Genomic DNA, 25,434 nt, shown 5'->3' on the forward strand with positions numbered 1-25,434 from the left:
AGAAAGAAAGAAAGAGGAAGTCCGGCGGTAGCGCAGCGGGTTAAGGGCAGGTGGTGCAAAGCACAAGGACCGGCAAAAGGATCTGGTTTCGAGGTGAAGCAGGAGGTGAAGCAGGTCTGCAGGTGTCTGTCTTTCTCTCCCCCTCTCTGTCTTCCCCTCCTCTCTCCATTTGTCTCTGTCCTATCCAACAACAATGACATTAATAACTACAACAATAAAACAACAGGGCAGTAAAAGGAAATAAATAAAAAATTTTTTAAAAAGAAAGAAAGGAAGAAAGAAAGAGAGAAAGTGATCGAAAGAAAGTGATTCACTTTTGGAAACTGCATTACAAGTTAAAATAACCATCAATAACAAAATGAGGCAAAGTTCTATTAGTAAATTCGAAGCAGAGTCCAAAGTCACATCAACTCAGCCATTTCATTGTTCCTGTCTTAGGGGCCTCAGGAGGGTTTCCATAAATCCTTAATGCTCCTTAAAGTGTGCTTGAAATGATGAATTGCTGCTAATTTTAACTACATCATAATCTTTGAGATAACTTTTAAAAATTATCAATTCCTGCACCAGAGACAGAACTTCCCAAAGTTCACCTTCTCCATATCTGTATTTTAATAAATCTTTCAAAAACTCTTTGATAATCTATAGTTTTATATATTTCTGGAACAAATAAGTTTTAACATTTTTAAACTGTGTATGCCAATTAGAATATTTTTTATAATATTACCAGTTTTCATATATGGTGATTTTGTCATTTTCAGGAAGCTTTCTTCATCGTGTTCATCCACTGCTTTTCTGGCAAAGTCACTACTTCCCCCAATACAGTACATTAATGGTCTTAGCAGGTTTTTTTTTCCATGGGCATTTACTAGGGTATATGGAATTGGGTAGGATATAAAAACAGGTGTAAAGTTAAAACCCCTAAATCTAGGGGTCGAGCAGTAGTGCAATAGGTTAAGCAGCATAAGGATCCCAGTTCAAGCCCCCAGCTCCCCACCTGCAGGGGGGAGTGGCTTCACAAGTGGTGAAGCAGTTCTGCAGATGTGGATCTTTCCCTTCCCCTCTCTGTCTTCCCCTTCTCTCTCCATTTCTCTCTGTCCTATCCAACAGCAACGACATCATCAACAACAACAATAATAATAATAACAACAACGATAAAACAACAAGGGCAACAAAAGGTGGAAAAAATAGCCACGGTGCAGGCACCAAGCCCCAGCAACAATCACTCTGGAGGGAAAAAAAAATCCCCCCCAAAACCCCTTAAAATCTCTTGTGCATGTAGTAAACTAAGTAGCAAGTATGTGTGTGGGGAGTGGTGGTTGGGGAGCTATTTAGTTTAAATCATGCTCTTTGTAACTCGGGTGAGACCTTTCCTTTCATTGTATTCTCTAATTCCATTCCAGGAGGTTCACTTCCTAACAAAGTCCCAAAACCTAGATATAGGCCAGGTCCCATTAGATAAAGCCTATGTTCACATGTATCCATAAATTAGGGGAAAATATATACCTGAAAGCAAAAATACACAATAGTCTGTAGTGAGTCAGTATCAAGTTCATAATGAAATAGCATCCACTTAGACTTAGATACTCTCCTCACCTACTTCCTATTACAGTTCTCTCATTCATTCCAAAGCTAACCTTATCAAAGCAAGGACTGCAAAAGCTGAATAAGGGCAAGAGACTGGCATACTTTAACGATGACTCTTTAGTCACTATCAGGCCATTCCACCCTCTGGGGCCCTAATCGGGGAGTCCTGAGACTCCCAAACAGACCCGATGGGCCTAGAACTCAAATAAATCCCTCTCTCCACTGTTATCAGTCATTTCTATCAGGAACAACAAAATAGACCCCTTTGTGGGCCCCCATAGGACCTTGCCCTCAACTTGGATCAACAATGGTAGAGAATGTTCCATCCTCCTAAGGGAGGATGGACAACATACTCTATGCTACACCTGAGGAAGATGGGTCTATACTGGGGCAGCATGGAAAGTTCCTACTCATGACCACAGAATATGAGCTCAGATCTACTGGGATGCAAAGGTCACACAGGCTCCTAAGCTATTATGGACCCCAGATCACATAAAAATCAATGGGGTTTACAATCAACTATATTTATACCCCTTTCCCATATTAGGGAGCTACTCTCTTCCCTGATCCAGCTTTCTGGTCCTTTTCCCAGTCACGACATCCTCTCCCCAGATAATAACTTGGATCCACTGGCATATCAGATTTCAGGCACATGCAAAAAAAACCCAAAACAAACAAACAAACAAAAAACACTAGTATAGCTATAGGCCCTTTGGAATATAACTAAAATATGCCTACTAGCTATCTACAAAATGGAAGACACCCCCCCCCCCCCCAACACTTCATCTGCACTATTCCAGCCCTTAGGTCCATAATTGTTCAACAATTTGTTTGGCTTTGTATGTTAACTTTCTTTTCAACCACCAGGTTCCAGATACTAGCAGGATGCGACCAGACTTCCCTGGACAGACAACCCCACCAATGTGCCTTGGAGCTCTGTTTCCCCAGAGCCCTTCCCCACTAGGGAAAGAGAGAGACAGGTTGGGAGTCTGGATCAACCTGTCAACGCCCATGTTCAGCGGGGAAGCAATTACAGAAGTGAGACCTTCAACCTTCTGCATCAAACAATGATCTTGGGTCCGTACTCCCAGAGGGTTAAAGAATAGGAAATCTATCAGAGAAGGGGATGGGATATGGAGGTCTGGTGGTGGGAATTGTGCGAAGTTGTACCCCTCTTATCCTATGGTTTTGTCAATGTTTCCTTTTTATAAATAAAAAAATTTAAAAAAAAGTTTGGAGAGAGACTTCTGGAGGCATGGCCATGGAGTAGTAGCTGTTTAAAGAATGTTTCTGCATTCAACTAGGTAAAGCAAAGAATAATCACCTGGAACCTCACCAAATTATAACTGGGACTTCATGGAGCCACAGATAGGTGCAGGCAAAATAATTAGATCAGATAAAGAAAAAGCTCTCAGGAAAAAATAAACAACCTGTGCTAGCAGCCAGTGCCACCTTGGTAGCTCTGCAGATATAAAGGATATTATCAGGGAAAAACTTGGCTGAAAAACTAAAGCTTTGTGGTCTTCCCAGATTGTGGTCTATTTCCAGAGGTCAGAGTACTGAAACAAAGCAGCAACACCATATTTGTTATCACAGGCATAAAATATGCTCAAGGACACACAGTAGAATCTCCTGTCCCCACCATGACATATAAACAACATAGCCACAATGCCACTTGCTGTATGAACAACAGAAACCACAGAAGCAACCAAATCATATGGGAAAAAAATACAAAAGATCAATTACACAAAGATCTGGAAAAAATGTTAGAGACAGAATTCAGAAAAACTCATTATGGAGGTAATTCAAGAATTTAAACTTAACATTCAGGCAGAAATTCAGGAACTAAGGGATCATTTCGCCAAAGTTACAAAATACACACACACAGAGTAGGGCAGGGGGTTGGGGGGACAATTCCAAACAGAGCTACAGGATATGAGGAATACTTTGGATAGAGTTAAGGCTTACATAGCAGGCCTAGGAAGTGAACTAAATCAAGCTGAAGAGATACTATCGGAGCTATAAGGTATAACCACCACACTGTGATTCAAAACTATTGGAGGGTAAATGTTTATGAAAAAATTAAGCTCTCTGAAATAGCAAACTCCATCAGAAAAAAGATGAAGGTAAAAGTTATTGGGATCGGGAACTGGGTGGTGGCACAGCAGGTTAAGCGCACATGACACAAAGCGAAAGGGATTCCCTTTTGAGCCCTTGGCTCCCCACCTGCAGGGGGTTCACTTCACAGGCGGTGAAGCAGGTCTGTAGCTGTCTGTCTTTCTCTCCCCCTTTCTGTCTTCCCTTCCTCTCTCCATTTCTCTCTGTCCTATCCAACAATGACATAAATAACAATAATAATAACAATGACGATAAACAACAAGGACAACAAAAAAGAAAAAAAAAGTTACTGGGATCCCTGAGGATCAAGAGAAGGAGAGAGGAACAGAGAACATATTCAAAGAAATCACAGCAAAATTGTTTCCACATTCAGAACATAGATATCCATGAAGCTGAAGAAACACCCAAGTTCCTGAACGCAAAATGGCCCACACTAAGACATATAATAATAAAATTATCCAAAGTCAAGGACAAGGAAAAAATATTGGAGGCTGTGAGGGAAAAAACTGACACACAAAAGTAGAACCATCAGGCTCTAATCTGATTTCTTACCACAAACCTTAGAAGCAAGAAGGGAGTGGAATGACATTCAAAGCATTAAACAGTAAGAAATACCAACCCTGAATACTCTATTCTGTCAAATTATCCTTCAATTATGGGAGAGAAGTAACAAACATACAGAGACTGAAGGAATTCACCACCAATACCTGCCTTGCAAGAATTCTTGAAAGCAGCCCCACATGAAAAGATGAACCAAAGGAATTTCAATTCTAAATTAGGTGATGAGTGGTAGAATAAAACCAAGAATACAACAACAGGAGGAAAAAAAATACAAAGGAAAGGGAAGGGGAAATGAACAGAGCAGTATGACCAATATTAGTGAATCAAGGACAATTTAAATTATAAATATTATAAGTTAAACACAATGCTCATGGTAACCTTAAGACATTCTTCAAGGAAATTGAACAACTTATCCAAAAATGTGTGGAACCAACCAACCAATAAACAAATAAAACCCTAAACAAACCATGACCCCATATCCATGTTTTAGCTAATGCTTAACAACAATTAAGTACTAAATAATTATTAAGATATTGATCATCTAAATGATCATCTGCTTGACAAGAACATTTGTCAAGAAAGAAAGGAGATATTGGTTCAAATTTCCCTGGATTTTTAAGCAGTTAAACTACTCAAATTATCTAATCAAATCATTTTCAATAGTAAAATATGGTCAAATGAAATTTAAAAAGTTAAATGGAATTTTTGTAGCAGACATATTGAATACAGATAAATAAAATATAAAATAGAGTGGTTATTTGAACCTGACTGTACTAGCACACTTAATAGTTTATAGAAACCAATTGATTATTACAGAAATAGGCTATTTTTTATTGTTGTTATTTTACAGTGCCATTGGGAAACTGTATTCTGATGTGGTGATAATTATCCAGAAGACCCATGTATATGACAGAAGAATAAGTGATCTCAGAGGCTCTTTAATTGATAAAGCTCAGGGTTGACATCGATGTGTACCATGGTTTCCCCCAAGGACTAGTCCAAGACATCCTAGTTTTGATTCTAAGTCGCAGGACCTGAAGTTCAGCCATCTTAGAGAATTGCTAGAAAACCAGTCCTCTAGAGTTTCTGCTGCTTTGTGTGACTATCAACGGAGTTTACCCTCAATGTTGTATCTTTGCCTTTCACAAGACTGTTACTCATTCCAGTGATTTATCTGATACAGAATCCTTGAACAGGTGCACAGACACCAATTATAACATTGTTTCCATGGGGAAATATGATACACTTTATGACAACATGATTTATGATATAGTTACCAGAATACATGGTGTCAAAAGGCAGTGTCTGTCTATGCCAAATGTTTACCAGTAAATACATTTCCTTCAAATAGCAAAACATATTCTAAAAGGTAGTAAATACTTTTAATGCTTCTCTTTAGCTAAGATCTTTAGGCCTTCACATTCCTACTCATACAACAGCTTGTGCTTAGATCTGCTTCTGTGTTTATTTTTAAACAAGTCCTAATTTCTTGCCTTGCTGCTGTCATTTTAATTGCACACTTTCACCTTTCATACAGCAAGACAGTAAAAGAACATAGCTATTCAGAGCTGGTAAAGGATTAATTCTGCTATTTCTTTTATAATTTAAAGCACTAATCCAGAGACATTGTTTTAAAAAGTTTCCTTTGGACTCACCTGAATGTGTCATTGAGGACAGATGAGTTGCTCTTATGTACATAGCAAACTGTTTGTCCAACTATGTCCATTTGACTGAAACTTGTAATGGGGACTCCAGGATAGCGGATATATTCTACCTGTCCATATTGTGGGAAAGAAGTGATAACATACAGCAGTTTCTCTGGCTTATCTGTTCCATCCACAGCAAGAAGAGTGGCAGTGGTCAAGAACCCTCTGTCACCTTTAAGCACCACAAGAGGTTTTGCCAGGATGACAATGTTACCTGCACGGCAAAAGATGATATGATAAAAATAAAAAATTAGTTTTAAGTCTGAAATAAACATAAAATGTTAGCTGTAAAAATCAGATCAGAAGTAAATTGAGGTATAAGTAATGGCTTATACAACTATGATGAATAAAAGAATTGACAAAAATCATAAGCAAATATAAAGAAGAGGAAACATACCAAGATCACAAGGTTACCATCTAAGAATTCTTTACTTGGCTTGAATGTAGATGTCTGATGATAGCTAGTTCTGGGATGATATAAGTCAAGCAATTTTGTTGGAAGTATAAATTGATACACATATCTATAAAGATATTTTCACAAATACTTGGCCAAGCAATTCCATTTAAGTCATCTGACTCAAGAATACAGATTCACACATAATATTTTTCTCTACTTTTCTCTATTTGACTTCTTTTACTACTTACTTTTTACTTCAAAGAAAATGTGTGTGTGTAAGAAAGTCTATCATAACAAAGAATTATCAATTCCAAAATATTACTGGCACCAAAATTGGGAAGATATATCATAAATTATCAAATTCATCTTTTTTTTAGTATATTATACCTGTACTATGCAAGGTTCAATGTCAAATCAAACATCCTTTTCTAAAAAAAATTTTTAATATCTAGTTATTTATTCCCTTTTGTTGCCCTTATTTTTTATTGTTGTTGTAGTTATTATTGTGATGTTGTTGTTGGATAGGACAGAAAGAAATGGAGAAAGGAGGAGAAGACAGAGAGGGGGAGAGAAAGATAGACACCTGCAGACCTGCTTCAGCGCCTGCCTGTGAAGCGACTCCTCTGCAGGTGGGGAGCCAGGGGCTCGAACCAGGATCCTTAAGCCAGTCCTCGTCTGTGCTTAACCAGCTGTGCTACTGCCCGACTCCCACATCCTCATCTGTAAATCAAAACCTGATCCCCAGGTGCTACACAGGGAGGCAGCATGTGTACACTACATCAAGGAAGAATATAGAAATGTGGTGAAACAAAACACACCATCAAGTTATTTTATAAGAAATAGAAGATAACTCTGATAACCTGGACATCAGACACTTGATTTTGAATGACATATGTTGTGTCTCATGACTGGGGTTTGAATGACATATGTGGTGTCTCATGACTGGGGTTTGCTTTGTCTTACAGCATCCACACTCCTTGTACATCTCAAAGAGGTATTTTTGTTAATAAATGGTGTGTTTCTCCACTGAAAATACAATAAAAAAGGACTATGGGGAATGAGGGAAAGGAATGAGATGGAGGGGCACTGGGGTTGCGGGGTATCACAGGGGAAAAGGATTTGGGTTGGGGGAGTGAGTGCCTTGCAGGCATCTAGATACCTATAATGGGGAGCTGAGAAGTTGTATTTATGTGTTAACAGCTGAACTGTAAACCATTAACCCCATAATAAAGTATAAGAAAGAAAATCAACATAATCTTCCCTTCCCCACTCCTCAAATAAAATAATAAAGATGGATCTGAGGGAAGAAGGTGCATCTGAGCTTATCCAATGCAATTATGTTTGTCTGTCTGTTTGTTTTTAACAGAGTAATGCTCAGCTCTGGTTTATGGTGGTGGGGGTGGGGGTTTGAACTGAGGACTTTGGAGCCTCAGGCATGAGAGCCTCTTTGTATAACCATTATGGTATCTACCCCTGCCCACCCACAATATAATTTTTTAGCAATGTAACAGCAGTATATGGATTAGGGTCAACAACAGACAATGTTCTTCCAAACATTTTAAAAATATCTCCACGTCATTTTTGCCACTGCACAAATAAGAAGACACAGCACAATTGGGAAGAATAATGTTACTTATAATAGCTTCCTAATGGAAATAGACCAAATGCTCAATATCAAGGCTATGATTTAGTCTCAAAATTCAGTACAGATTTATTTAGAGTTAACAATTATGGTTAAAAAAGGAAACTACTGTAGAGAGATAATACAAAATGAGGCAAAAAGAGACCACAGAAATTCTGAGCTTCTGAAATGTTAATATGCTAACTTATCTGTTTGATGTGTTTATAAGTCCTGCTAGGAAATCCATTAGCTTCCTGATAAAGTAACTAAAAAACATAATCATATGCCAGTTGCAGAAGAGACTGGGGAGTTAATTAAAAATTTAAAAAGATAGTCATGGACATTACTTAATGCTCAGAGAGTCAGTCAACCAAGAGGACTTATCAATTATTAACATCTATGCACCCAATGATAAGCCATCTAAATACATCAAACATCTACTGAAAGAGCTATAGCAATATATTAACAGCAACACAGTCATAGTAGGGGACTTCAACACCCCACTTTCTAAACTTGACAGATCATCCAGGCAGAAAATCAACACAGAAATGAAGGAGTTAAATGGAGAGATAAACTAGAAATATTAGACATTTTGCAGAGTAAAAATGATGATTTCACCGTTTCAAGTCCATCTTGGATGAAGCCTGAAGAAATCATGTTAAGTTAAATAAGTCAGAAACAGAAGGATGAATATGGGATGATCTCATTCACAGGCAGAAGTTGAAAAACAAGATCCGAAGAGAAAACACTAAGCAGAACCTGGACTGGAGTTGGTGTATTGCACCAAAGTAAAAGACTCTGGGGTGGGTGGGGAAGTTCAGGTCCTGGAACAGGATGGCAGAGGACCTAGTGGGGGTTGTACTGTTGTGTGGAAAAATGAGAAATGTCATGCATGTACAAACTACTGTATTTCCTGTCAACTGTAAAACATTAACCCCCCGCAATTACAGAAGCCAGACCTTCCACCTTCTGCAACCCACAATGACCTTGGGTCCATACTCCCAGAAGGATAAAGAATAGGAAAGGTATCAGGGGAGGGGAGGGGATACAGAGTTCCAGTGGTGAGAATTGTAGGGAGTTGTACCCCTCTTAGATCTTATGGTTTTGTCAATATTTCCTTTTTATAAATAAAAATTAAAAAGAATTCTGATACTTAAACAGCCTGTGAAGTTCTATTTGGGCAAGGTTAATTTCTAGAATACAGGAAATAAAGAATGAATTGGCTGGTCAGGCAGTGGTGCACCTGGTTGAGTGCATGTTACAATGTATAAGGACATAAGTTCAAGCCCCTGGCCCCCACCTGCAGGGGGAAAGCTTCTCGAGTGGTTAAAGTAGTGTTGCAGGTGTCTCTTTGTCTCTCTCCCTCTCTATTTCCCCATCTCCTCTCAATTCCTGGCTGTCTCTATCCAATAAATAAATAAATAAATAAAGATAATTAATAGAATGAATTGGTTACTTTCATGAACCATATGGATCCCAGATAAAACAGGTGTGGAATCAAACCACAGAATCACATGTGATGGAATTACAGGTATAAAGGATACAAAGAAGGGATAAAGGAAAGAATTACAGAAATATGGAAAAGAGAGAGAGGGAGGGAAAAGAGAAGGGAAAAGGAAAGAGAAAGCATTTGAGTGCTTGCAAGAGCTCACTTTCGGTTATAAAACTTCAGTTACAAAAGTTTTGGTTATAAATGATTTATCCTAATAAGCCTTGGTATAAATGCTTTTGTTCTTTTTCTTTTCTTTCTTTCTTCTTCTTTTTTTTTTTTTTGTTATTACCTTTTTTGGTATCCTTGATGGTGATACGACAGTTAGAAGCGGGTGACCTGTTTTCGCCATCCCAGAGGTAGAAGGTGAAACTGTCTTGATCCTGGGAATCCATTGCTCCAGTGTGTTTGTATCTCAGAAAATTCAGATCCACTTCCTCCTGAGTGCACTTCATGCCAGGTTGGAGAGGGACCCAGTCCCTCCCTATCTGAAAGCAGAATTATTCAGTTGTCCATTTTTTGTTTGTTTGTTTCCTCAAACTGCAGTAATGGACATTTTCCACATCCCCTGAAAAGCTCCATTATAAATGATACTTCAGAGAAATTTCAGATTCAAAATTTTGTCATATAATCTTGTTTTCCCCCTTTTAAGGAAAAGTATTAAACTATAAATAACTTAAATTTTGGAGGAAACTAGATTTTATAAAAGATTTTTGAAAGTCATGTGGCAATTCAACAGCAGTGTTATTTCCAAGGTATTTATCATAAGCAATTACAGTTGATTAAATATTCCAATTAATGAGAGCAGGTGGGTAATTGAGTTGCTGGAATAGGTTCTTTTAAAATTAAATGTGTTTCATTTGGGGTTTCTTTTTTCTTCTTTAGTTCATATCATTGTGCAACTAACCAAACCTATTTTTAACTGATTTGGACTCAACTGAAGTAGACAAAACAAAAATAAATGGATATATTTACTCTCAGTACATTTTCCAGAGTTATTAATGTCCAAAGAAAATCATCATGATATCTGTCACTCCTATATTTATATCCTAAGTCAGAAAAATACTTATTTTTATCAGATTTTCTTTTAAAAGTCAGCATTAATGAAACTTAGATTTTATACAAAACTCAAGGCAGAAATTGTGGCATTTTTAATTAAAAGAGGTTCCTTTTCTGGGGTCAGCTGAAAGTTGACAACTCACAACATTAGAAAAACATTACCAAAATTTGTATCTGATTAATAATTCTATTATTTTATATATGCTTTATTACAGAAATGATGCTTTACAAAGTTGTCTGATGTGATTATTTCAATCATGTTTTCTTTTTCATTGTCAAAGTTTTATTAAAATTAAATTAAATCTTAATTAAATGAAGTTGCTCAACTAATACAGTGAACTAATTGTCTCATCTCTTTGTTGATATATAAAATATCCAATCAATATTTTTGATAGTCAACTATGTTCCATTCATTTTATTTATTTTTTTAAAATTTGTTAAAAAATCCCACCAGGATTATCATTGAGGCTCAGTGCCATCAGTATAAGTCCACTGCTCCCAGCAGGCATTTTTTTTCTTTTCTTTCTACTATACTTGATATGACAGTGAGAAATTGAGAGGGAAAAGGAGGAGAGAGACAGAGAGACACCTGAAGACCTGCTTCACTGCTTGTGAAGCTTCCCTCTTGCAGGTGGGGAGCTGGGGCTCAAACCTTGGTCCTTGTCCCTCGTGATATGTGCACTTAACCAGGTGTGCCACTGCCCAGTCCTACCCCCTTCTTTTTTTTAAGACAGAACTTTCTCTAAAAATGTTTTAATTTCATAAACCAAGAGAAAGACCATCTTAACAACTCACTACATCATATTATCTTGCATTATTTCCTGTTTGGTTTAAGAGATTAAAAAGAAATTAAAATTATTTGCTTTTTATTTCCCTTGATATTCCATTCCACAGACTTCTACTTCCTGTCAAAAATGCTTTATATTGAGGTGGCAATCGTTGCGTTGGTTAGGCTGTGATCGGCGGATGCAATGTTATTTGGTTTGGATTGGGAGACACATCTGGGAAAGTGGGCCCTATCCAAGGGTTCCAAGACTGGGGGAAGTAGGGGCTCTATAGTGGAGATGTGAGGTTCCTGCTGTCTTAGGGTTCAAAGAGACAATCGATAGTTAATGTTATCATCACATTATTTGGTAATTGGGTTAACTTTGAAAAGTCCTTTTGTTATGGTTTGCTGTACAGTATCCAGTATCTTGTATATAGCTGTGCTATTGGATGCTTCTAATCTACTTGGTCTAGGCTTTTGAGAGAGTCCGCATATCAAATACACAGCCTATCTATTAAAAAGATTCAGTTTGTGTTTTGAGAAACTTTGAGACATACAATTGATTTCCCCCCTCTCATATTAATTAACTACTGATTTATATGTCTACATTTTGCTAGGAGTGTACATAAACACCATTCCCACCACCAAAGGACTGTGATCCATCCCTCCAGCCCACTCCCACCCCCCACTGGCCCAGGAAGCTGCATGTCTACCCCTCACCACAGGGTTTTTACTTTGGTGCCCTACTTACAATTTGATCAGGTCCTGCTTTTAGTTTCCCTTTCAGATCTTCTTAATCAACTTCTATTGATGAGTGGGATCATCCAATACTCATCTTTATCTTTCTAACTTAGTTCACTTAACATAATTCCTTCTAGCTCTGTCCAAGATGGGTCAGAGAAGGTGGGTTCATTGTTTTTGATAGCTGCATAGTATTCCATTGTGTATATATACCTTGCTTCACCTCAGACTGTGTCCAGAGACTTCACGTGTGGAATGACAACCCTTCAGCTTCATTACTCGGGTGAGACCTTTCCTTTTATAGTACACTCTAATTTCATCTCAGGTAGTTCACTTTCTAACAAAGTCCCAAAACCTAGATATACACCAGTTTCCATCAGAGAGAGCTTATGTGCACACGTATCCATAAACTACTGCAAAATATATACCTGAAAGCAGTAGTACACTAGAGTTTGCAGTGAGTACCTCCCTAACACTTCCTCTCCACTATTCCAAGCTTGGGATCCATGATTGCTCAACAAATTGTTTGGCTTCGTATGTTAACTCTTTTCAGTCACCAGGTTCCAGATGCCATCAGGATGCTGGCCAGGCTTCTCTGGATTGAAGACCCCACCAATGTGTCCTGGAGCTCAGCTTCCCCAGAGACACACCTTACTAGGGAAAGAGAGAGACAGACTGGGAGTATGGACTGACCAGTCAACGCCCATGTTCAGCGGGGAAGCAATTACAGAAGCCAGACCTTCTACCTTCTGCAACCCTCAACGACCCTGGGTCCATGCTCCCAGAGGGCTAGAGAATGGGAAAGCTATCATGGGAGGGGGTGGGTTATGGAGATTGGGTGGTGGGAATTGTGTGGAGTTGTACCCCTCCTACCTTATGTTTTTGTTCATTAATCCTTTCTTAAATAAAAAATTTTAAAAAATGCTTTATATTTTCCTCTTCTCATTATTTTACCAATTCCATTTTGTCATTCCATTTCGATATTTTAGCCCTTGGAATAGTGCACCGACTGTTCTCTCCTAATATAAAAACCTCTCTTCCATATAATTTAAATAATAAAGTAAATCTTTAAAACAATTTTCAAACTGATGTTTGCACACAGACATGATCCCCAATGCTCGCGGGGAGAAAGTCAATTATATCTTAATAACAGAGTTCACTGATTATTTCCATCATAAGATCAATTCGCACAATTAATTTTTTAAATATTCTCTTTTAGATTTTAAATTCTATATTCTTCAATTCTATTTAACTTATCCCCTTCGTAATACTTTCTCCAGAAACTAATACAAGAGATATTTTGCTCTCCTTTCTGTTAAATTGTCCAATTCTGCTTCCAAATTCAAGGCCTGATTTGATGAAGTTATTTGCGAGCCTTCCACCCCCTAACCCCACCTTTGCCTCAATTAAGAACAGCCTTTAGTATTAGACTGAGGCTGAAAAAATGGAAGGAGGTCCACAGAAAACAAGTTTCCTTCGAGAAAGTTCAGGAGGCATGAAGTCCAGGTCCTTGGTCTTGTAGAGATTTGGAGAGCCTCAGGGAGATGAGCAAGAGCTATGTGTTGTCATACTGGGAACCTGGACCCATCTGGATTTTCACATACCCAAAACACTTCAGTTCCCAAGCCACCCAAACGTGTGAACTCTTACAGCATTTCTGCTTCATTACTCTTTGAAATGAAATAAGGACACAGCTGTACCTCAATTTAAATCAGTGATTGCTCTTCACTCTGATTCTCTATGGTGCCTACAATCTAAGACAATCAAGTCGTTCCACACAAAATGAATCCTGATGCTTTTCTGGGGCTGTATTTACATTAGATTAAAAGTTAAACATTCAGTCAAATAAGCACATTGGGAATGGTTGATAGTTGCTGTCGCTAGCCTTACTCTGCCATTCAAATAAATATTTTGACAGATTGCTCCAGTGACCTTCTCAAGTGACTGATTCATAATTTGTGTTCAGCCAATCCATGGACATCTTGCAAGCAGTGAGGATAAGACTAACATTTTGCTATTTCAGGACTAAAGTAAAGCAAACTATTATTAATCCACACAAGTTGGAAAGAGTGAGCAACAAAATCCAGGTGACTTTACTGTTTTGCCCCTAGTATTTTCCATATATATTTGCTTTTCATCATCTAGAACATATGCAAATTCAAGGGCATTCATTTATTATGCCATGAGTTTCACTAGATTTGAATAGAGCAGTTGTTAAAACCTGACAGGTATTAGAAGTATAAGAAGATATCATGAAGTGTTTCCCTATACATCCTTTCTGGTTCATGATTCAAACCTCAGCAAGCAAGCTCTGGTGCTATATGAGGAAATAAGACAGAAGAATAAAAGCACTAAGCTTCTGGCTTCTACATTGATTTAACTTTTAATACAGAATAATTTGGCTTAGTAAGAACTAGAGACTGTCTTTGTACCAGGAGAGAAATGAGAATTGAGACATATGAAGGTTGATCAATGCTGAGACTCACTGAGAATGCAGGAGGTGATAATACTTATATAATTTCTGAAATATAAATAATAGAAGATTTGATGTCCTGGTGCTGCTGTTCTCAATCCTTGTAACACAATGCCCAGGGTAAGAGAGATGGGAATCAGAAGTTACGAGGAGGCACTAGAAGAAGACTCTCAATTTCTAAAGATCTAAATTCCCTGAGGGAAAGAATCTGAATTTTTATGCAATTGAGAACAGTCTAAAGCTTAATTGAGAGGGAGATAGAGACTAAATGAGAATGAACGTTGGTATGCCCAATATTGTATATTGAGATACCGGATGTAAAAGACAAAAATTATATGTATTGCAAGTAAAAAAAAAATCTGGTAAACTGCCAAGAAGGATTAATTACTGGAGTACAAGGTAAATTCAATATCAGAAAAACCTAGTAATATAGTCTATCACATAAGCAAACTAAAGAATAACCACATAATTATATTAATTGATGCAGGAGACCATTTGATAAGCTTAATGGTTTCTATTAAATTTTTTCAAAAAAGTAGGAACAAAGGAAATTTTCCTATAAAACATACTGAAAATAGTCTATACCTAATATCTTATTTAATAGTAAGAATTGGGAGTCAGGCGGTAGCGCAGTGGGTTAAGCCTACGTGGCACAAAGCACAAGGACCCGTGTAAGGATCCTGGTTCAAGCCCCCAGCTCCCCACCTACAGGGGAGTCGCTTCACAGGCAGTGAAGCAGGTCTGCAGGTGTCTTGTCTTTCTCTTGCCCTCTCTGTCTTCCCCTCCTCTCTCCATTTCTCTCTGTCCTATAACAATGACAACAACAATAAAAGAACAAGGGCAACAAAAGGGAATAAATAAATAAATATTTTAAAAAATAGTAAGAATCTAGTTTTCTTGCTAAGAACAGAGACAAAGCACAGGGCACCAAAGTAAAAACCCTGTGGTGAGGGGTAGACATGCAGCTTCCTGGGCCAGTGGGGGGTGGGAGGGATAGGTCACTGTCTTTTGGTGGTGGGAATGGTGTTTATGTACACTCCTAGTAAAATGTAGTCATATAAATCACTAGTTAATTAATATGAGAGGGGGAAAATAAATTGTATGTCTCGAAGTTTTTTAAAACACAGACTGAGTTTTTTTAATATATAGGCTGTGTATTTGATATGCGGACTCTCTCAAAAGCCTAGACCAAGTAGATCAGAAGCAACTAATAGCACAGCTATATACAAGATACTGGGTACTGTACAGCAAACCCTAACAAAAGGACTTTTCAAAGTTAACCCAATTACCAAATAATGTGATGATAACATTAACTATCGATTGTCTTTTGGAACCCTAAGACAGCAGGAACCTCACATCTCCACTATAGAGCCTCTACTTCCCCCAGTCCTGGAACCCTTGGATAGGGCCCACTTTCCCGTATGCCTCTCCCAATCCATATCAAATAATATTGCATCTACCGATCGCAACCTAATCAACACAACGATTGCTACCTCAACATGCTTCACTTCAGACTGTGTCCAGAGACTTCACATGTGGAATGACAACCCTTCAGCTTCATTACTCTGGTGAGACCTTTCCTTTCATAGTATGCTCTAATTACATCCCAGGTGGTTCACTTTCTAACAAAGTCCCAAAACCTAGATATACACCAGGTTCTGTGAGAGAGAGCTTATGTGCACACGTATCCATAAACTACTGCAAAATATATACCTGAAAGCAGAAGTACACTAGAGTTTGCAGTGAGTACCTCCCTAACACTTCCTCTCCACTATTCCAAGCTTTGGGTCCATGATTGCTCAACAATTTATTTGGCTTTGTATGTTAACTCTCTTTTCAGTCACCAGGTTCCAGATGTCATCAGGATGCCGGCCAGGCTTCCCTGGACTGAAGACCCCACCAATGTGTCCTGGAGCTCTGCTTCCCCAGAGACCCACCCTACTAGGAAAAGAGAGAGGCAGACTGGGAGTATGGACCGACCAGTTAATGCCCATGTTCAGCGGGGAAGCAATTACAGAAGCCAGACCTTCCACCTTCTGGAAACCTCAATGACCCTGGGTCCATGTTCCCAGAGGGATAGAGAATTGCAAAGCTATCAGGGGAGGGGGTGGGATATGGAGATTGGGTGGTGGGAATTGTGTGGAGTTGTACCCCTCCTACCCTATGGTTTTGTTAATTTATCCTTTCTTAAATAAAAAAAAGAAAGAAACAAAGCACAGATATTCCTTGTCACAGCTCTTTTTAAACAAAGTACAGGAATTTCTAATTTATGCAATAAGACAATGAAAGGTACACAAACTGAGGAGAAATAATAATAATTATCTATTGCCTTCTTAACCTTTAAGACAGCAAGGGACTTTCCTCATTCCTGGAATCTCTGGGCTTTGCTCATTTTCCTTCATGTTTCTCTTGATCCATACCTTTGATACTGCATCTGCTGATCTCAACCAAATTAATGGAACTAGTGTCACCTCAACTTGTTTCACTTTGGACTATGCCCAGAGACCGTAGGCCTGGGATGTCAACCCTCCAGCTCCAATAATCTGCCACGAAGTTGGAGATGCTACTATGACGCCAACCTGATTTCCCTGGGCAGATGACCTCACTAAGGAATGTATCCTGGAACACCACCTCCACAGAGCCCTAGCCCACTAGAGAAACATAGAAACAGTCTGGGTGGTATGGATTGACCTGTCAATACCATGTCCAACAAAGAAGCAATTACAAAAACCAGACCTTGCACCTTCTGCTCCCCATAAAGATCTTTGGTCCACACTCCCAGTGGGGTAAAAAGTAAGGAAATTTCCAATGGAGGGGAGGGGATATAGAACTCTGGTGGTAGGGACTGTATGGAATTGTACCTTCTTATCCCACAATCTTGTCAAACATTATTATTAAATCACTAATACAAATTTTTACTTGTGGGAAAACTATTAGAAAATAAATTTCATTATATAAATGTGTGCATTATAAAAATTCATACCTGTTACACTATCTTTTTTAATTTTTTAAAATTTGCTTTTCCACCTTTTGCTGCCCTTGTTGTTGTAGTTATTATTATTGTTGTTGTTATTGATGTCATCATTGTTGGATAGGACAGAGAGAAATGGAGAGAGGAAGGGAAGACAGAGAGGGGGAGAGAAAGAGAGACACCTGCAGACCTGCTTCACTGATTGTTAATCAACTCCCCTGCAGGTGGGGAGCCGTGGGCTTGAACCAGGATCCTTACACCAGTCCTTGTGCTTTGTGACACCTGCACTTACCGCCTGACTCCCAACACTTCCCAACACTCCCAACCCACTCCCAACACTCCCAAACAATAATTTATTGCCGTTGTTGGACAGGACAGAGAAAAATGGAGAGAGGAGGGGAAGACAGAGAGGGGGAGAGAAAGACACCTGCAGACCTGCTTCACCGCCTGTGAAGTGACTCCCCTGCAGGTGGGGAAGTGACTCCCCTGCAGGTGGGGAGCTGGGGCTCCAACCCGGATCCTTATGCTGGTCCTTGAGCTTTGTGCCACATGCACTTAACCCACTGTGCTACCGCCCGACCCCCCACCTGTTACACTAATCTTGAAAATAAAAGTACAAAGTTCACTAACCTTAAGTTGAAGTTGCCCATTTAGGGGAAGTCTTTCAAATAAATAATAAATCTTCTCCCTGGGTGTGTCTTCGTCTATGGCTGAAAGAACAGCACTAGAAACAATACGAGTTTCACCCGTCCTCATTGTAATTTCAGCTTTTCTGTGAAAAGGAACATCTATATGTTGATATGAAATTAGAAGATATTATTTTAACAAGGTACATTTGTAAAGACTACTATAATTCCAGCCATCAACAATTAAGAAATTATTTCCGGGGGTCGGGCGGTGGCGCAGTGGGTTAAGCTCATGTGGCGCAAAGCGCAGGGAATGGCATAAGGATCCCGGTTCCAGCCCCCAGCTCCCCACCTGCAGGGGAGTCGCTTCACAGGCAGTGAAGCAGGTCTGCAGGTGTTTATCTTTCTCTTCCCCTCTCTGTCTTCCCCTCCTCTCTCCATTTCTCTCTGTCCTATCCAACAACGAACAACATCAACAATGGCAATAATAATAACCACAACGAGGCTACAACAACAAGGGCAACAAAAAGGGGGAAAAATGGCCTCCAGGAGCGGTGGATTCATGGTGCAGGCACCGAGCCCAGCAATAACCCTGGAGGGAAAAGAAAAAAAAAAAGAAAGAAATGATTTCCGGGGGCAGGCCTGTAGCGCAGTGGGTTGAGAGCACATGGCGCAAAGCCCAAGGACCAGCAAAAGAATTCTGGTTCTACTCACATTTCTATTATAGAGCCTATATTTCCCCCAGTCCTGGAAGCTTAGGGTGGGGCCCACTTTTCTGCATGCTGCTCTCAATTCAAATCAAATAATACTGCATCCGCGGATCGTAACCTTATCAACGCAACAAGTGCCACCCCAGCATGCTTCACTTCAGACTGTGACCAGAGACTTCAGGTGTGGAATGACAACCCTTCAGCTTCATCACTCGGGTGAGACCTTTCCTTTCATAGTATTCTCTAATTCCATTCCAGGTGTTCCACTCCCCAATAAAGTCCCCAAACCTAGATATAGTCCAGGTACCCTGAGATAGAGCATAGGTTCAAACGTGCCCATAAACTAGGGGAAAAATATATACCTGAAAGCAGAAGTACACAAGAGCATGCAGGGAATACCCCCAACACTTCATCTGCACTATTACAGTCTTTAGGTCCATGATTGTTCAACAATTTGTTTGGCTTTGTATGTTAACTCTCTTTTCAACCACCAGGTTCCGGATGCTGACCAGACCTCCCTGGACAGCCGACCCCATCAATGTGTACTGGAGAGTCCTCAGAGCCCCACCCTACTAGGGAAAGAGAGAGGCAGACTGGGAGTATGGATTGAGAAGTCAACGCCCATGTTCAGCGGGGAAGCAATTACAGAAGCCAGACCTTCCACCCTCTGCAACCCACAACGACGCTGGATCCATACTCCCAGAGAGATAGAGAATGAGAAGGCTATGGGGGGTGGGTGGGATGTGGAGATCAGGTTATGGGAATTGTGCGGAATTGTACCCCTCTTATTCTATGGTTTTATTAATGTCTCCTTTCTTAAATAAATAAAAGAAAAAAAAAGAATTCTAGTTCGGGCTCTGAGCTCCCCACCTGCAGGGGGTCGCTTCACAAGGGGTGATGAAGGCCTGCAGGTGTCTTTCTCTCTCTCTCTGTCTTTCCCTCCTCTCTCAGTTTTTCTCTGTCCTATGCAACAACAGCAGTGGCAACAATAACAACAAGGACAACAAAAATGGAAAAAAGTGGCCTCCAGGAGCAGTGGATTCATAGTGCAGGCACCGAGCCCCAGCAATAACCTCAGAGGCAACAACAGGAAAAAAAAAAGGGGGTGGGGGAAAGAAAAAGAAAGAAACAGAAAAGAAAATAAATTATTTTTCAGTGTTCAAATTATCTAAAATGTGAGCCACTCTCATGAAATGGGCTCTTAATTGTACTTTACACATGAAAGTCCAAATAAAAAATCAGCAGCACTGATTATAGTAATGAAGTGCTTACATGATGCTGGTTACATGTCATCTTATATCAGCTTATGTCAACTTATATTTTATTGTGTAAAATTATTTCATTTTCAGTATTTCAATTGGCTTTCATAAGAGTTCCATGAAGAAGCTAGGCTGGTAATAATTTTTTAACAGTTGTAAATACATTTAGACTAAATGACTTGCATACAAGTATTCTGATGGCTATGATACATCATCATGCATATGGTAATATTTGTGTAGTCTTTGACCTTCTACATTACTCTCTCTCTGTGGTAATGTTTTGGGTGACTAGTGTTCTTTTCACAGCCATTTATCTTTTCCAGGCACTATAGAAGTCAGGTCAGCTGCTGGCATCTTGAACAGAGGGCTGGGACAGCCAGCAGCTGTTGCTTTTTGCCCTGTGGTTTTTGCAGATCTACTCTGGTGCTGCTGATGTCTTGGGCAATATGGACATTTGTTCTGATCTCTATAAAGTAAGGAAGGGATTTATTTTCACCTGTGTTTCTAGCTCTTGGTCATAGTCATTATTTATACTTGGCCTAGGTCTGCACAACTTCGCAACTTTGTTTCTGAGAGAAACTGGAAAGTTTTCTTGTGAATCAGATCAAAGACATTTGAATACACCAACAAACGTCATTTAATGGATTTTGGATTTTCTCTCCTTCACTGAGGAGTCAAAGCCCAGACACCCACTACTAACTTCTTTTAGTTATGGCCATATTTTTCCCCACTAGCACTGATGTTATCACTGGTAGTAGCAAGTGAATTTCACCTAACTCTTTATTTGAAGAATACAGATCTCATTATTCTATTCAGTTGTCAGAAAAGACATAACATATTTTTCTTGTGCTTTTTTTAAAGGTCTTTTTTATTTATTCTTTTTTATAAAATTATTGGATAGAGACAGAGAGAAATTGAGAGGGGAGGAGGAGATAGAGGAGAGAGACAGAGAGACACCACAGCCCTGCTTCACTACTCGTCAAGCTTCCTCTTGCAGGTGGAAATTTCCTGTGCTTTTCTAAGCAAAATTGTGTCATGATTTTTATGACAACCCAGTAACATAGTTAAACAGCTGATTAAGTATTATTAAGTATTAGCACTAACATATTAATCAAGCAGGAAAACAATATGATGGGGGGGGGGAAGGAGTTTGGTAGGAGCAAAGTATCAAAATTAAATGTAAAAAAAAAAAAATTCAGAGGCAAAGAAAATTTGCCATAGTCTGGGTAATCCTGAAAAGGATCACGGGGCAGGGATTTTGATGTAAGTTATTAGTTGGAAAGTTATTTCAGGAAGCAGGTTAGAGGGCACGAAAAAGGCAACAAGGAGCGTTTTTATGGCACAGAAAGTTGAATACCTGCCTTCTATGCATGAGGCCGTAGGTTTGATCTTTATTACCACATGAGAGCATCAAGAACAAAGAGAAATGAAACTTCATGGATAGTGAGTGCAGTTTTATTTATTGTCTCTCCATTGTCTCTTTATCTCTCTTTCACAGTGTAAGATTTTTATTGATATGAGCAATTAAGATTTCATTTTTTGGGAGTCAGGCTGTAGTGCAGTGGGTTAAGCGCAGGTGGCACAAAGCACAAGGACTGGCATAAGGATCCCGGTTCGAACCCCGGCTCCCCACCTGCAGGGGAGTCGCTTCACAGGTGGTGAAGCAGGTCTGTAGGTGTCTATCTTTCTCTCCTCCTCTCTGTCTTCCCCTCCTCTCTCCATTTCTCTCTGTCCTATCCAACAACGACAACAACAATAATAACTACAACAATTAAAAAAAAAAACAAGGGCAACAAAAGGGAATAAATAAATAAAATAAAATAAATTTAAAAATATATATATTTTAAAAAAAAGATTTCATTTTTCTGAGAAGAACCAAAATGACTACAACTCAAATAGTGTTTCTAAAAAAATGGGAGGTTTATTTTTACCTTTTCTCCTCTTAGACAATCAGAAAGAAGGTTTCGACATACTGAAATATCCTTCAATTTTTGCTTATACAAATCAAGATTATACCAAAAATATTTGCAACTTAATAACAAGGAAATAAGAATTTCTGCTGAAATACTTTTAATCAAACTGATGTCTATGGTAAAGTAGTCCAAAAAAAAAAAAAACTGTCATCCCTATTTCCCATAAAACCTTTGAAAGGCCTTCCTATTCCCCTGAAGAAACAGCAGGAAAATAGACTAGAATAGGAGAAGACTTTTTAGAGGACTCATCTTAAAGTATAGCAAACATGGAATTTAAACACTTTCAGGAAGTTTTTCACTACCTAAAAAAAAATCAGAGTTTCTATTTAATGTCTCTTACTGCTGTACCACTGAACACAAAGGTGAAGAGGTCAAAGAGGTACCAAGAAGCAAATAATTTTCTACAATAATCACCAGAGAAGAGTTGGGATTTCTAAAGTTCTAGCTTTGTATAATTCTGTATTATTGTCAATATTAAGAGAAATAACTCTGTCTGTCTGTCTCTCTCTCTCTCTTTCTCTCTCTCCCTTTCTATCTCCTTTTCCCCTCTCAATTTATCTTTCCTATCAAATAAAGAAAGAAAGAAATGGCTGCCGGAAGCAGTGGATTCATTGTGCTGGCACTGAGCCTCAGCAATAACCCTGATGGCAAATCTAAACTAAACTAAACTAAAATAAATAGCCCTTTAAAAAAGAGAGAACTGTCTGGAGCAATATAAATTGATGAAAATTCTGTACCCTATGATTATACTCTGATTAACTACAGTGGGAGATACTGAGAAAGTCTGTAATTAATAATAACATCTCAGAATGCTTAAAAAGTGGTCATTTTGACATCAGGTGGCAAAGGAGTGTTGATCTTCATGGAATATACTAACATAGAGTTCTAGGAGACAGTAAAATGTCAAGATGATAAAAAAAAAAAAAAAGCAGCATTGTTATTCTTTTCTCAAATACTGAGTCAAAAGTTGGTCCAAATCCATAGTGGAGACTGCAGGTAGTATTATCAAATTGTAATTGAGTCTGTGTATTGATTGCACTTTGGGGTATGTGTGTATGAGTATTTATGGCATGTATGTGATTCAATATATACCACAGTGTTCATTCCATACTGTATGTTTTTAATAATTCTTAATTATTTATAACTAAATAGAACTTTTTTTAGAGAAAATAAAATAATTAAATGGCTAATTCAAGAACCTTCAAGGAGAGATAACATTAATGTTTATACTCAAGGTTTGACAGTTGTCGAAGACTTGTTTCTCAGTGTGGGTACACACTACATTTACACCTAATATTCTAGATATCATAGAATTTCATAGGAATCTTAAGAACAACTCTTTTTAGGAGCTTACTTTTTGAGCATTGGTTTCTCGTCATTCACTGGAGTGATTTCTACTGAAATGGTTTTAAGTAGCTTATGTTTCCCATCTGACAACTGGATCATAAAGTCATCAGCAAGACTCTCAGAGTTATCATGCACATATACCAAGCTCATTCCTGGAATAAAGAAGAAAAAGAGAAAAACAATTTTCATACCACTGAACTATTCCAAAAACACTGATCAGTTTTAAATCACAAAGCATGATTAATCAAAGTACTATTAAGAATTAAACTTGTCTGGTAAAGTTAAAGTTACCTTTTATTCCATTAAACTTTATCTAAGTATTTTATAAGGTTCTTATTTAAGGCTAGTGAGGAGAAAAACTAGACAAAAGGACAATCTAAATAAAATATAAATACATTTTTAGACTTTTATGATCAATTAGTGATTATCAGAAGGGAAGGGGACTGGGTGGCATATGATAAAAGGTATCAATTGTATGGTGAAAGATAGAATTATACTGGTGAACTTGAACATATATATAATCTTCTCTGGCTTGAATGTTAAGTCAACAACAAGCAAACAGAAGTGAAACATGATCTACCATTATTGAGAAGCTCCATAGGAAAGCTGTGAACAAGACCTTGCTTCTTGTCTGGAATGGCTGACTGCTTATGTTGAAGAAAGTTTTTGCTAGACATCCCCTTGACGAGGAGGCCATGACGTGGTTGGCGAGTGATGCTGAACATCAGGGGATCCTTAGGAACATCTAGGTCAGCAGCACTGATAATGGAAGAATCCAGTTCTTTCATCTGACCCTCACACACCTAAACAAGCCAGAAAAGTCAGCTACATGAGAAACAAAACTTGGTTTTCTTTTGGAGAATAGTTCAAAGGACATAATTTCAAGATACCCTGTTTATAATTTTCATATGATTTATGTGCAGTTGGTTTTAAAAAGAAGTTGCAAGCTGAGGAGACTGTGTAGCAGTTATGAAAAATTACTTTCATGCCTGAGGCTCTGAGGTCCCAAGTTCAAGCCACTGTATCACCACACGACAGAGCTGAACAGTGCTCTGGTAAAAAGAGAGAGAGAGAGAGAGAGAGAGAGAAAGAAAGGAAGAAAGAAAGGAAGTTGCTCAGAGTACTGTATTCATTTTCATAAAACAGAATTTAAATACAGAGATATATAGACAGATATATATATTATATACATATTTCAGAATTCAAATTTCATGGATTCTTTCAGATATAAAGTAGTATTTATTCTAAGTTCCTTTTTTCTTTCCAACCTTCTCACATTTAACTTTTCTAAACTACCTTCCTGCAACCCCTACCAGGTTTCATAATCCTTTGAAAACAAAGAGAATAATTTTTTTTTGTTTTATGTAGGAGCTAGTCATTTAGAACTTTACATAGTACATAGATGTCTTGACCTTCATTTTTTTTCACATTGTGAGGACAAAGAGAACAAATATATAAATCTCTTCCATATTTTGAAACATAGCAACATTTAAAGAATAAGTTTGTACATCTAACAACATATGCTAAGTGAGAATCTGTAGTATCACTGCAATAAATGCTGTGGGGAATACAAATATTTTCAAGGATCGAAAGTTAGATGTGACTGTTTATCAAGAATTACAATGTGGGGAGATTTCCGGAGGTGGGGCTCCGGAGCAGCAGCAGCTGTGTTTATCTCCTTTCCTCTCCCAGGTCAACTAGGAATACCAAAGGAGATCATCTGGGACCACCACAAGGCAGTATTAGAACGACTTCAGGAACCCACCAAATCACCGGGGTGAGGGATTAAGCTAAGAAGCCTACTTATAGTTTAAAAGCCCTCAGGCTCCCATAGCCTACAGGGAAGAAAAAGAACAAAAGAATTACAGTGTGGGAAAGGACATGTATAAGGCTATAGGTAGGGATATGCAAAAAAAAAAAAAAAAGTAGATCATGAGACCATGAATATCTTTATGGTTGGTGGACACTTCAGACTTGAAGGATATATATGGCTTTGATTTCTAGAATTACCCTTCCTCTTCAGCCCATCTGCT

At 38.5% G+C, this 25,434-nt stretch overlaps 1 protein-coding gene across 7 annotated transcripts in view; it reads right to left on the minus strand.

Annotated features, from left to right (window-relative positions):
• The window catches only part of FREM1 (FRAS1 related extracellular matrix 1), a 185,171-nt gene that overhangs the window by 58,237 nt on the left and 101,500 nt on the right, over positions 1-25,434 (minus strand). For 5 of the 7 annotated variants that reach the window (XM_060199587.1, XM_060199588.1, XM_060199589.1 and 2 more), the window contains 5 exons: positions 23,982-24,204; positions 23,409-23,553; positions 18,117-18,258; positions 9,769-9,964; positions 5,919-6,183 (listed from right to left, as the gene is read on the minus strand). In XM_060199587.1, coding sequence (XP_060055570.1) covers positions 5,919-6,183; positions 9,769-9,964; positions 18,117-18,258; positions 23,409-23,553; positions 23,982-24,204 — 971 coding nt within the window. Of the gene's footprint in view, positions 1-5,918; positions 6,184-9,768; positions 9,965-18,116; positions 18,259-23,408; positions 23,554-23,981; positions 24,205-25,434 lie in introns of those variants that run through there. The other 2 variants (XM_060199596.1, XM_060199595.1) reach the window with 2 other exon arrangements.

The sequence above is a fragment of the Erinaceus europaeus genome, chromosome 10 (assembly GCF_950295315.1).
Source record: "Erinaceus europaeus chromosome 10, mEriEur2.1, whole genome shotgun sequence".
NCBI classification, from domain to species: Eukaryota; Metazoa; Chordata; class Mammalia; order Eulipotyphla; family Erinaceidae; genus Erinaceus; species Erinaceus europaeus.